The following is a 13877-nucleotide window of genomic DNA, read 5'->3' as shown; positions in this document are numbered from 1 at the left end:
GTTTTAATAAAATATTTTATGAAATATTTATTACATACCATTTCATTTCAAGAAAGATGAGCATTTTCAAACTGTTTAGCCATATTTAGATATCTAAGATGAAATTAGCATAAAGTATCATTTATTTAAATATTTACAGAGCAATGTCAGTCCATTCCATCGGCGTTGAATCAAGAGTACAATTTAAGCACGGACGGAACAAGTACAACAGTAGAATTTACATGTAACACCGGATCGTCTATAAGTGGTGAAGCAACACTTACTTGTTTGCCGGATGGGTCCTGGAGCGACGACTTTCCCTTATGTGGTAGATAGAAATCTTCACTCATTCGGTTTCTCAGTTTTTCATTTTTAAGGTACCCTTATCGGAATGATAGAAAATATCATGTTTTCATTTAGTTCACATTACTTTGACGTTTCGTTTGTCATTTTCTTTGTTTATTATCATACATTTATTTTAATTTTCATTGTAATTATGATAGTATATATATATTCATTGTTATCAGTATAATAATTCTTATATCTTTCTGTATCATTCAGTTGAATGTCCATCATTAATGTCAGACAGCGGTGGAACTTTGTCATATACATCAAACGGCACAGTAACAGCGGCAGTTTTTCAGTGTGATGAAGGTTCAGCTCTTGTTGGGAGTGTTCAGACTTTTTGTGAAACTGACGGTACTTGGTCAGCCTCGGAGCCAACTTGTGGTTTGTATAATTACGTATACATATGACATATTAGAATACCATTTATTTCATTAATCAACTTATCAAGTCCTTCGCGTTGTTGATCGTCTGATGCACCATGATTCAGATTCCAGGTGCGCAAGAACTCAGCCACGAGGGCATTAGCCTAAGCGGTTAAATATCACGCCTCTAAACAACGAACCAAGTAAGTAAGTAAGCATTTTTATATTTATACAGGGTTACCCATTTAGCAACGCTAATCTTCCATGGGGCTGTCAAACTATAATGAATATTGTTATAATCGTAAACCATGGTAAAGCAGACGATAAATGACGCGAAGGCTTGGTTTATTTTATTTCTAACATGATCTTTGAAATATCTATGTTAAAAGTCAAGCTTAACTTCCTTCCTCGGAGTGATAATGAATCGGACACTATGCGGCAGTTGACGTCATTGTGTCCTCTCACAGCTGCGCGTGGAATACACAACGCTCATTTGACGCTTGACTCTTTTCTTTGTTCTACTGACGAGTCGGTAACTTGTTAGAGTATTACTTACTTTATCAAACCTGTCTTAAGGATCAAACTTGTTCTTTCTGAAAGTTTTATCTCATGTTGTAAGGAAAACTATTTCTGATAGTAAGTTTGGTCGCTACATTTGTCAAATGCTTTCGAGTGGGATTCAGTTGGCTCTGCTTTGTCAGATAATTATGAAACGTAAATTTTATATTTCAGTGCAATGTCCAGAGTTGGCTAGTCCATTGAATGGAGAAGTTGTCATGGTTGTAAATGGGAGTACGACTTGGGCGACATTTCCTTGTAATGATGGATACAGTGTAGCAGGGACACCACAGATTTACTGTACCACCGCTGGTACATGGGACAGCGCGATACCTGTTTGTGGTAGTAGAAACTATTGTAAATTACATGTTAATATTAGTGCATGTGACAACATGATAACAAAACTGCTGAGTAATCATTTTGGAAGAATTGATTTAAATACTTTCATTACCTATATTATTTGTTTGTGTAGAGCTGTCATTCTTTCCCTGACTCATTGTTTTGAACATTACGTAATTTTTATTATAACATATTTCAGAGTGTGATACTTTTACACAGCCATTGAATGGTAATATTGTTATAGCTGCCAACAATTCTGTAGCAACGGTCACGTGTGACGAAGGTTTTGCTCTTAGCGGGGAGACAACTCTGTACTGCTCTGACAGTAGTGGCTCTTCAGATACCTCATCCATACCTTCTTGCGGTAATATGAAAATTGGATAATGTATTTTGCCACTGTTTGGTCTTAAGTTTTTTACTCATATATTTTTACCCTTTTCTTGTCAAGCTGTCACTGGAATACACAGAAACTTGCTAAAATAAGTCGAAAGCTTAGAAAATAGCAATTTTGTCAGGAATATTTTTGTGCGAGGAGAAAGCTATTGGTTCAATATTTGTAGGAAATTAGATTAGAAAGCAGGTTTGTGCGCCTTGTAATTTGCAATTTACACAGGCATTTACAATTTGATATGAGATAAAGGAATTAGCTGTAAGGACCTTAAACGGTTTTATATGAAGTCTTTCTAATGTTTTGACGTATGTAAAATCCCTCACAAACAATAGCTGGGTTTTTTTCAAGATTTTCCTACGTAAATTACTACACTGACGAGATAAAGAAACGCCTCATTCAAACTCGGTATACAATTTTTCGTTAACCGTGATTCAAAATTAGAAAAGAACAATTCCATTCGCAAATTAGATGCTTTACAAGAATTTATGGTCAATAAGAAATCATTTCATTGTCGCATTAAGCTTAAATCTTGAATTTTAATAGCCCAGTCGGAGAAATTGCATTAGAAAAATCAGTAGCGCGTGTGGCCACCTCTGCTTGCAACCACAGCAGCAAGGCGACGCCTCATAGAGCCGCGACAGTTGCGTAACAGATACCGTGGGATTCTGGCCCACTCCTGGTGCAGCGCTGCTACCAGTTCCCGGACGTTTGCTGGCTGGGGTTGACGTTGGCGTAACCGCCGTCCGAGATAATCCCACGCGTGTTCAATTGGATCGCGAACACGCCGGCCAAGGTAAAACATTAATGTTTCTAGCCTGTAGAAAGTCCCTGGTGACGCGTGCAACGTGAGGTCGCGCGTTGTCGTGCTGATAGACTAATCCTTGACGTTGACGGAATAAAGGGACAACTACATGACGTAATATCTGGTCGATGTAACGCCTGGCTGTGAGATTACCTTGGCAAACGACGAGTTGGGACTTAAACCTATGGTTGATTGCTGCCCACACCATTACTCCACCTCCACCGTAACGATTGTGCTCCAAAACGCAATTGTTTGCGTAGCGTTCATGGCGTCGTCTATAGACACGGATACGTCCGTCGGCGTTCCACAAGTTGAAACGCGACTCGTCACTGAACACTACGTTCTGCCAACGCTGGCCGCGATGGTTGCGGGCCCAAATAAGACGTTGGTGACGGTGGCGTAACGTTAGAATTAGACCGCGGTAGGGCCTACTACAGCTAATTCCGCGTTCTCTGAGTCGATTTCTCACTGTATGTCGACTAATTGGACGTCCACGGTTACCTACAACTATACGTGACCTAGATTGCGCCGTCTCAAATCTGTCACGTAAATGACGTTGACGTATATAATTATCCTGTCGTATTGACGTTACACGCGGTCCACCTGAACGTGGTCTATCGATAGACGTTACCGTGTCTCTAACACGTCGAATAAGACGCACAATTGTCGAACGAGAGACGTTAAAACGTCTAGCAACTTGTTCCTGCGTTCGCCCACATTCAAGCATAGCCAAAACCTGAGCCCTCTCTTCAGAATTCAGCCTCGGCATTACGAAAACTAATGTTTTTTTCAGAGAATAGCTGAAAATATGGTTGTGTGTCGTATTACACATGTACACGTGCAAAAATCGTTCAATCAAACCACATGGTTTACATGCACGGACTGCACGAGGAAATCATGACCAGGTACATGAAGTGAACAAATGGCTGAAAGAAATCGCGCGAGTTTTTGTTCACTGTGTTTGTCGGTCAGAGTACATGTAGATTTACTACATTTCACAACAATTAAAAGCGTTAGGAAAAAAATAACGCCAAATTTCAATGAGGCGTTTCTTTATCTCGTCAGTATAGAAAAATTAGCAAAAATATGTTACAATCCTATGTGTCTACATGTTCAAAAGGACAGGGGTCGTATTTGTTTTCAAAATACTAGAATATATTCTTATTTCCACTATCAGATTTGCTTTGTTTAAGAGCAAAGTCTGTCCAAATGTGTCATAGAGCTTTACTCCACCCATTTTTGTACTTTTGTAGACTATCGTCCCCCGCAACACTCGTTCCCCCTACATCCCATCCCACAACCTCCTCTTGCACAAACGTAAAACACATATTTGTGTTGAATATGTATACATAGGCTTATGCAGAGTGCTTAGCTTAAGTAATGGGGGATATTATTTTATGAAATTATTTCTGTTTTCCATACAGATAACGGTTACAGTAAATTATTTGACTTTTAAAGGTAACAATTGTATCATTTATTTTCCTAAAAATCGGACTGTAAAGACGAATTGTACTGGCCACATGTTATGAAGTTCTACCGACCACTTGAACAATTCATTTTTGGTAAATGTTTAGTCAAATTCATATTAAAGCTTCCAAAAGTCCGTAACACCATCAACTTAAATATTTTTTTAAAAATTTCTATATTGTGACTACTTTCGGGAGGCGTGCAACTTGAAATCTCTTTTCCATTTTAGTTTCCTGTGAATCCTTGTCGACATCTTCCGGATCATCGCTAGAGTTGTCTACAGACGGTGTGAATACTATCGCCACGTACAGCTGTGACAGTGGTCACGTGATGAATGGAGAGCGTGTACTAACGTGTCGTAGTGACGGATCCTGGAACCATGAACCACCAATGTGCTGTATGTTCAATCTTTTATACACATAATAAAGAACCATATCAAATAAATCTCTATATTCCTGTTCAAAAGCGGTAACAGATATTTTCAGCCAGTGCAAAGATGCTTGTTTTTTATTCTGTGTGGTCCGTAAAAAGGTGTACAATTTATTTAAAAGCGTTGGGTATGTTGAACGGTCCGTATGCTGAACATTTCTATATTTCATATATTTGACTTAGTATACCATCATTTTAGTGGTGTACATTTCATGACCTCTCATGAACAGACTCGATCAAACTGAGTTTGCTATTATTTTGCTTTACTGCTTACGTTCTTTGGTTCCAAAAATATTCTTACAGATTTTAAGTATTTGTTTCAGCAAAGTAATATTATGTAATAAATGCTTTTCTAGAATAAAGTTATTAGTTTTATTTAACTTTACCAGAGGATCAACGTCGAGAAAATTTCATGGTACTGCATCGTCTTGACTTTCATAGTTATTTCATTTCCAGCTGTTTGCGATCCACTTGATTCGCCACTAGGTGGCACTGTTCAGCTCAGTTCTGACGGAGAGAACACAACCGCAGTGTATACATGCGTGACAGGCTTTTCTCTTGTTGGACAGTTAGAACTTACGTGCAAATCTGACGGATCATGGGACTTTGTTCAACCGACGTGTGGTATAAAATATTCAAATATGTTCCTATTCATTAATTTGTTTTCTAATATCTTAATATTCTTTTGTAGTCAAACTCTAGCTCAAAGTACGTTTTTAAAAGCTTGGTCTTTCAGTCTTTAAGATCCTACGAATGGGTTAACGCCGTCCTGTAGTAGGTACTTTCATGCTCAATTGGCGGATAAAGTATGAAGTAACTGTCCGATCACGTGCCAGGGATAGATATCCCTGCCTTTCCCTTGGGAAATTCCTTCGCACTTAAGTGACGTCACACAGCACTAACACTATTATGACACAGCTTTTCCCAGAGAAAGACAGTAATATCTATCCCAGGTACGTGGTGGAACAAATATATACTTTCCGCAGTACACAAGCAGGCATGTAAGATCCTTTCAAAAAGTTCGCACAGACACAATTTCAAATTAACAATTTTCAGTTTAGGCTAAATCATACTGACGTTCGGTGCTTTGGCTACCTTCATCAAGTTATTGTCTAGCAAATTCTTAGAAAGATAACCCAGCGCTAGCGTTTCTTTTGGCCGAGAAAATCATTGTATTATATCTGTATAAAACGTTAACTTTGATTTTTCTCTCGTGTAGAATGCGACCTACCCCCATCTGTAGATAATGGAGCTGTGACAGTATCAAGTGACAAACTTACTTCTACATATAGTTGTGATGTTGGTTATACATTGTCGGGACCGGATGTACGTCATTGTCGAACTAACGGATCATGGTGGGACGGAACTGATCCTGTTTGCAGTATGTTTCGCGCTTATAACTTTTTAGAAGTAATATGTGTGACTAATGATGCTAACATACTGTTTACCTGAAACCGATCATATAATGAGTTTGACTAACCATTTCATACTAAGCAGTTAAAGTCTTTCTGGTAGTAATCGTTCGTCTAGATGCTTTATTCATAAATCGGCTGCTCAACCAACACGCGTACACAGGAAAAGAAGATTATTAGATCTATACTTAATATAATAAAATTATGAATGATAATGGAAATGTTATGAATTAATAATAGTTTTATCTTGCTTATTTTTACCTTTCTTATTTACAAATAAATGTAATTTTAATTTTACTAAATGTTTAGGCGAATGTGCTGCATTAGATGCCGGTGTTGGAATGAATGTAACTTTGTTTGGAGATGGAAAAGCTACGTCCGCAATATTTAGGTGCGAAAACGGATACAGTCTATCTCATACGAACAACGTCACGTGTCTGGATGACGGTAGTTGGAACACAGCAGCGCCAACCTGCGGTGATCATTATTTATATTTACATATCAGTGTCAGTTTAAAAAACAAAAGGGAACTTTGCGTTGCTATGATAGATATATTGTTAAAGCTCAGGCCCCAGTTTCACGAAAAAACTTAAGTAATTGCTTAACTAAGTCTGTTATTTTAGATGCTTGTTTTTGCCCTTTATGCATTTTCAATGTTGACTTTTTCATCTATATCAGATCCATATATGACTATTTCATAGATCAGAACACAACAGTTCTGAATTTTATAGAAAACGAAGTATAGAAATAAGAAATATACTTAAGCAAATACTTAAGTTCGTTATATCGTGCTTAAATAGAAATATCATATTTGCGTGACTGAAATAAGTACTGCAGACATATACTACTAAAGATAGTTTAATTTAGCTATAAATACATTAGTATAGAAAAAAATCAACATTAAATAACAACAGCGTAAGCATTAGCATGATTTTAAAATAACAGACTTAACTAAGTAATTACTTAAGTTTTTTTGTGAAATTAGGGCCAGACACATTTAAATTTCTATATCATTTCAACAAGATTTAAGTATATCGGCTTATCGAACACGTGAAAAACGTTCCGTTATAATTGATACCACCTAACTTCTTTTTAGGAAAGTGTATGATACTAGATGTCCTAAAACATTAGTGGGAAAAATATCTTAACGGCGTTGTTTTCCATATTTTTCTGTCAACAGTGCAATGTGCATCGCTGAATACAACAACGGCGTTATCGTATAGTACGGCTTCGGATGGTCTGACGACAACAGCAACATTTACTTGCGCAACCGGATATGGCATGAGCGGACCTCAGAGTGTAACATGTGTGCGTAATGGATCCTGGAGTATGACACAACCAACTTGCTGTAAGTTTATGAAGAATAAAGAGAAGCCATATGAGACGCATTATTTGATCACCCTTGGGTGGGCAGCGTTTGGCTTCCACAAAAGTTATCCGCTTTCTTACTCATGCGTTCCCCAGACTTTGTCATATGTTTATGGACATAATATCACGACCAGGCTTGGTAACCACCTGGATCCTCTAAATCTTTCAGGAGTTATGGCCATTGAATTACTCAAAATGCGAAAATTGACATTGTTCGCTCTCTGACTTGAGCAGTTCTTATCCAGTGTTCACCGAATTGGGTCAGAATGTTGATATGCATATCTCTGCCAAGTCTTAAAATCAGCCGGGTAGGCCCATACGGGAAAATTAGACCCATCGATTTTTCGAACGAGTGAAAATATTTTATATAGCACAAAGAAGGAGCCCTTTACTTTATTTAAATTTATGGAAAAAAGTATTATAGGTATTTTAGCTTTGCAAACGATGTGATAATATTCAATGTATTGTCTTTCTTATGAATATTTTATTTTTAAAAGAAAATGGTCTTTTTTGCTTATACCTTATGTCTGTCTATCTACAATTAGATACATAGTAAAATATGGATAATTTACTGAAATTTCTTCTGTTTAACAAGGAATAAATAGATTCTTATTTGCGCTTGAAGACCATTGCAAACGACTTAGTAATCTACATTCATTTAGCTATTGTTTCATATTAACTTCAATTTTCTAGGTGAAGAAGAAAATGGTCTTTTTAAAGCATTTTGAAGATGAGTATAGGTTTTTTTTCGTTATCGGAAAGACTCGAACATTGTCGTATATTTCCGTCAATTCTTACGGAATTTAAGCTCCTTAACTGTAAAGACTGATTTCTTCTCACCCGCTAAACTGCACACAGGTACGGATTTATAAATTAGTGGACGCTCCATAATATGATTTTGTTTACAGCCAATAGTCATTTTTAAACAGCTTGAGGATCGAAATTTAAAATTTCAAAAAGAAGAATTTCGAGTTTGCATCGAACTTGGATCTTGCTCGAAGATCGAAACTGAAATGTTCAGTGTTTTATTCGAGCCAGCATTGCACATCGAGTCTGTCGAAAATGCAGGAATATCGAAGTTCAAATATTTTGAGCTAGCATGAACTTCTAGTCAATCGGCATTTAAAAAAATAAATTGCGATCTTTAAACTGGCTCTTAATTCAATACCTGCTCGATATTTAGATTGAAAAGGGGGGGTCCCAGTTAGGTGTCAGCGCAAAATGTTTTTTGATTTTATTAATAGTTTGTGGTAATATACCTACATGTATTAAGTTTCATTAACAGATGTTATTGTTACCAGTTTTTACTTACTTCTATAGATATTCACATTTAAAGTGGGTGGGGTAATCTGACATGTGACCAGCCAGGAACACAATTTCTGTTATTCTTTTAAAATTAGTTCTAACTTTTTACCTGAAACTTTCATGATAAAATAACTATGCAATGGACATTCACACAACATGTTGCATTTTAAATTGTACTGAATACTTTTTTAATCACAGAGCCACAAAGTGGTCTAATCAAATTTACTGATTTTCAATGGACGAACTTTACCAAAAAGCTAAAACATTTTTCATTAGTTGAGATATTAAGGTGTTATTTTCAGCAGATATTGTAAACTAAATAAACATTAAAATGACAGTATATCAGTATATTCTGATTAATATTGGTAGAGTGGTACACTCTCAAACTGGGAAAAAGTGGGTTGGGTAAATAAATATTCGAAGCAACACTACAAAAATTGTGCAGTTGTTACGAAATGGCCTCATATTGTCTATTACTATCTTAATTGTGCCACCATGAGTGGTGGGGGCATATAGATTTGCATTTGTCTGTGCGTCCGTCCGTCAATCCGTCTGTGCGTCCGTCCGAAGTTCGTGACGCGCTTAGATCAAAAAGTATTTGATATAAATTGATGAAACCTTGCAAGAGTCTTTATCATGATATGAACTTGCACACCTTCTATTTTTCGTCTGGCTCCGCCCCCTAATTTTAGAGTTACTGCCCCTGGAATAGTAAAAAATGCACATTTTCACCTTGTGACACACCTGGCTTCAAAAGTATTTTATATAAATTGATGAAATCTTGCATGAGTCTTTATAATGATATGAACTTGCACATTTTCTATTTTTCGTCTGGCCCCGCCATTCTTTCTAGAGTTATGGCCACTGAAATAGTAAAAATTGCGCATTTTCACCTAGTGACACGCCTAGCTCAAAAAGTATTTGATATAGATTCATGAAACCTTGCATTAGTCTTAATCATGATATGAACTTTCGCATCTCCTATTTTTAATCTGGGTCCGCGCCCTATTTATAGAGTTATGGTCCCTGAAATAGTCAAAAATGCACATTTTCACCTTGTGACATGCCTAGCTCAAAAAGTATTTGATATAAATTGATGAGTGTTTATCATGATATGAACTTGCGCATATACTATTTTTATCTGGGTTTGCCCCCTATTTCCAGAGTTATGGCCCCTGAAATAGTAACTGATAAATGCACATTTTTACCTAATTATGTGCCTTACTCAGAAGTATTCTCGGTGCCTTACTCAGAAGTATTTAAATGTAAATTCATGAAACCTTGCTTGAGTCTTTATCATAATGTGACCTTTGCACACATGGTACTTCTTGAGAATTTCAGCATTTGTTACAGAGTTATGGCCCTTGAAATAGCTAAAATAGTGGATTTTTTGTTTGTGATGCTCATAAAGTATATGGTATAGAATAATGAATCCTTTTCATAGTTTTTTGAGGCTATACCCCATTAAGACTGCAAACATTTGAATTATTTCCCCTTATTTGTGACAAATGTACCATGCAAGGGGTAGGGGGTGGGGAGGGGGACACACCCTGTGTCCTACAGACACATTCTAGTTTTATTAAATACAGACTTGGTTGATAAATTTTAACAATTGTTTTTTCACTTTAATAAGACTTTATAAATGTGTGCCATGGAAAAATCAATGCAGAAAATTTAATGTTAATTTAAACAATAGCTTTCCTCAAAATATACTGCCTCAGGCAAAACATTTTGTTAAATACTTTGAGCTTTCAGGGTTAATTTGGTTTGTCTACATGTCATGTTCAAGGTCCATGCTTTTTCCATGACACACATGTATAAAATGGGAATTTTTTGTTAAAATTTATCAATCAATGCTGTATTTAATAAAATTAAGATAGTAATAGACAATCTGAGGCCATTTCTTAACAACTGCACAATTTTTGTAGTGTTGCTTCGAATATTTATTTACCCAACCCACTTTTTCCCAGTTTGAGAGTGTACCACGCTTCCAATATTAATCAGAGTATACTGATATACTGTCATTTTAATGTTTATTTAGTTTACAATTTCTGCTGAAAATAACACCTTAATATCTCAACTAATGAAAAATGTTTTAGCTTTTTGGTAAAGTTCGTCCATTGAAAATCAGTAAATTTGATTAGACCACTTTGTGGCTCTGTAATGAAAAAAGTATTCAGTACAATTTAAAATGCAACATGTTGTGTGAATGTCCATTGCAGAGTTATTTTATCATGAAAGTTTCAGGTAAAAAGTTAGAACTAATTTTAAAAGAATAACAGAAATTGTGTTCCTGGCTGGTCACATGTCAGATTACCCCACCCACTTTAAATGTGAATATCTATAGAAGTAAGTAAAAACTGGTAACAATAACACTTGTTAATGAAACTTAATACATGTAGGTATATTACCACAAAATATTAATAAAATCAAAAAACATTTTGCGCAGACACCTAACTGGGACCCCCCCCCCCCCCCTTTGACATTGATTTTCGAACTTGTTCGACATGCAGCGCTAGATTTTCGAAACGTCGAGCTCGCTCGCAAATGATATTAATGGAAGTACGAAATTCAGCTGTATCCCAGTTTTAATTTCGATTGCTTTGAAAATTCGAAGGCTTGAACTATAATACTGGGAATAATCTATAATATATATTAAGATTTTTGAAAACTTGAATTTCGATGTATCCGATCTTGCACGATTTTTATCTTTGAATTATAATCTTGGGCAGATCGCAGTTTCAGTATTATTCTTTGAACAGGCTGTTTATTTAATACAAGATCGAAATTTGGCTTTTGGAATATTATGAATTTCGATCATTTTGAGCTGGTCCGAAATTAAAAACTATTCTGAAATTTGACGTGTTTCGATCTTCAGGGGTAGATTGGGATCAAAATGCGACAATTTATGAAGTTGAATTTCGATCTTCGAGCTGGCATAAGATTCTAAGCTAGTTGAACACCGCACACGACATAATAATAAATGTGCAGTTATTTGATTACACAAAAAACTATTTAAAAACTTTATTTCATAATCATTATCATTAAACAAAGTATTATAAAAGCGAGCTTCCATCTGATAATTATTTTTGCAAAGTGATTGTTCGGTTTTATAATAATGTGGTTGTTGAGACTACCGTTATAAAGGTATTCTGATTAATCCACCAAATACCATTTAGGTTCCGATTAGTTCCAATTTATTTTCTAATATATCTTTGCAATCACTGTAAATTAGACTCGACAATATTCTTTAAATCCATATGATCAAAAGTATTAATGTAACGGTACATTGGCGAAGAAGGGATTACTTGTTAGACATCGGCCTAAAATACGGAGTAGACCGAAAATTAGCGAACAGTCTCGACAGCAGATTTACCTGGCCAAACTTATTATCGGTTTTTGTGGTGATGCGATGGGTCTAATTTTCCCATATGAGTCCTCTAAGTCGCTATATGACCTATAATTGTATCTGTGCGACGTTAAACCCAACAAAAAACAAACACAAAGTCTCATCCTCTAAATCCCTCAAGAGTTATGGCCCTCGAATTACTCGAAATTGGGATATTGACAGTGTTGAAATCTACAAATTCCTATTCCCACAAAATACCCGTAGCCATTTTAGCAAATGCTTGTAAAAGACATCTGACTGCGTCTACTTAAGTCTTACAACAGAATTTTTTTTAGATCCAGATAACTACCTGGATTGCACATTCACCTTCTAGAAGTAATTAATCGTCTAGGAGAGATTGAAAAAATATTAAGTACAGAGAAGCTCAAGTGCAAAGAGAAAAACAATCTTTTATTTTATTTCTATTTCCAGTTAAAAGTTCAGATCAGACTGGACAACAGGGCTCCGGTGGTGACGGTGGTGGCTCTGGTGCAACTATCGCCTTTGGTGTGTTATTTGGCATTGCTACTTTAGTAGCGATCATTCTAGCAGTGGTTGCCTGGAGACTCTGGAGAAAGTCCAAGTCCATTGATGGACCTAAATCTACGCCGTTTGTCCCAGGTGAATAGTTTTACATTTTCCACAGCCAGCGTGTGCCTTTCTTTGGAAACAAAAATCCTTCTATATAGGGAGAAATGAAATAATGATGAATTTTCTAAAACTAAGGCTAGAGTTCTTTCACTCTTGTCTGTAGTACATCTTTCCGTGCACGATTCTTTAAATTGCATCTTCTGTGAAACAGTTGAGCCAGATATTGATAGTGTAATGCTCTTTATGTGGTTATTTAATAGATTTCCCAAAGTCTTTGCATGAGTATTGTTGCTGTGTCAACAAAGATAAAAGAAAAACATTTAAAACTCTTCTTTTCTAAAGTAATTGTCAACTTTCAAAATAGTTTTATATGAATTATCAACTGGTGTCTCTTTACTGATGTAAATAAAAGAAAATCGGCGAAAGAAAACATAACCAGTGGTGGGTGGCGCTCAGTTTTTCTAAATGCATAAATAGAAAATTTCAAAACTATTCTCCTCTGAAACTGATCAGAAGTTAACATAGCTTCACAGAATCATCATCGGCTGACTTTCACAAAAAGCTTAAATGAAATTGATCTATTAAAATGTGGTGTAACGGTAGGGACTAGTTTTTCCAGTCAATATACATACCGAGGGATGAGGGGAAAACTCTTCTAAAATTAAGAAGCACTTGTAACAACCTCCTTCTCACCACTTGCTGTGACAATATCTAAAATCTTCTCCTAGGAAACGAACGATTAAAATTCAGAGTTGTTAAAGTCGCTGACTTAGTATAACTTGCCACTCGTCTTTGTTGGTTCGCGTTCGTCATGTGGTGGGAACTCAACCAGCTGACTTTCGGAAGGTCAGTGGTTCTACCTAGGGGCCAATATATGCCTGAATAAGTCCCGGGGACACATGGGTTTCCCACCACCACCAAAAGCTGAAAATTCGTCATATGACCTAAATTCTGTCACTGTGACTTAAAACTCAACAGGTGGTCGCTCGCTTAGCTGGAGATCTGTTGATCGTGGGCTTGTGAATTCTTACCGCGGGCAAGGCGTATGTTCTGTGTGACGATTTGACATACGTCTGAGATCATTTTACCCCCAGATACAAAGTATGTGGGGGCTATATTTTAGTTAAACGTCCGTCGG

General features: G+C 36.4%; 1 protein-coding gene across 1 annotated transcript in view; it reads left to right on the top strand.

Annotated features, from left to right (window-relative positions):
• LOC123558342 (CUB and sushi domain-containing protein 3-like) overlaps positions 1 to 13877 on the top strand; it is a 76360-nt gene that overhangs the window by 59553 nt on the left and 2930 nt on the right. Inside the window, exons 77-86 of the mRNA XM_053543317.1 lie at positions 140 to 307; positions 541 to 708; positions 1422 to 1589; positions 1786 to 1950; positions 4476 to 4643; positions 5132 to 5299; positions 5895 to 6056; positions 6397 to 6564; positions 7268 to 7435; positions 12581 to 12769. Coding sequence (XP_053399292.1) covers positions 140 to 307; positions 541 to 708; positions 1422 to 1589; positions 1786 to 1950; positions 4476 to 4643; positions 5132 to 5299; positions 5895 to 6056; positions 6397 to 6564; positions 7268 to 7435; positions 12581 to 12769 — 1692 coding nt within the window. The remainder of the gene's footprint in view (positions 1 to 139; positions 308 to 540; positions 709 to 1421; positions 1590 to 1785; positions 1951 to 4475; positions 4644 to 5131; positions 5300 to 5894; positions 6057 to 6396; positions 6565 to 7267; positions 7436 to 12580; positions 12770 to 13877) is intronic.

Source organism: Mercenaria mercenaria, chromosome 5 (genome assembly GCF_021730395.1).
Source record: "Mercenaria mercenaria strain notata chromosome 5, MADL_Memer_1, whole genome shotgun sequence".
NCBI lineage: Eukaryota > Metazoa > Mollusca > Bivalvia > Venerida > Veneridae > Mercenaria > Mercenaria mercenaria.
This window is presented reverse-complemented; position numbering and strand designations above follow the sequence as displayed.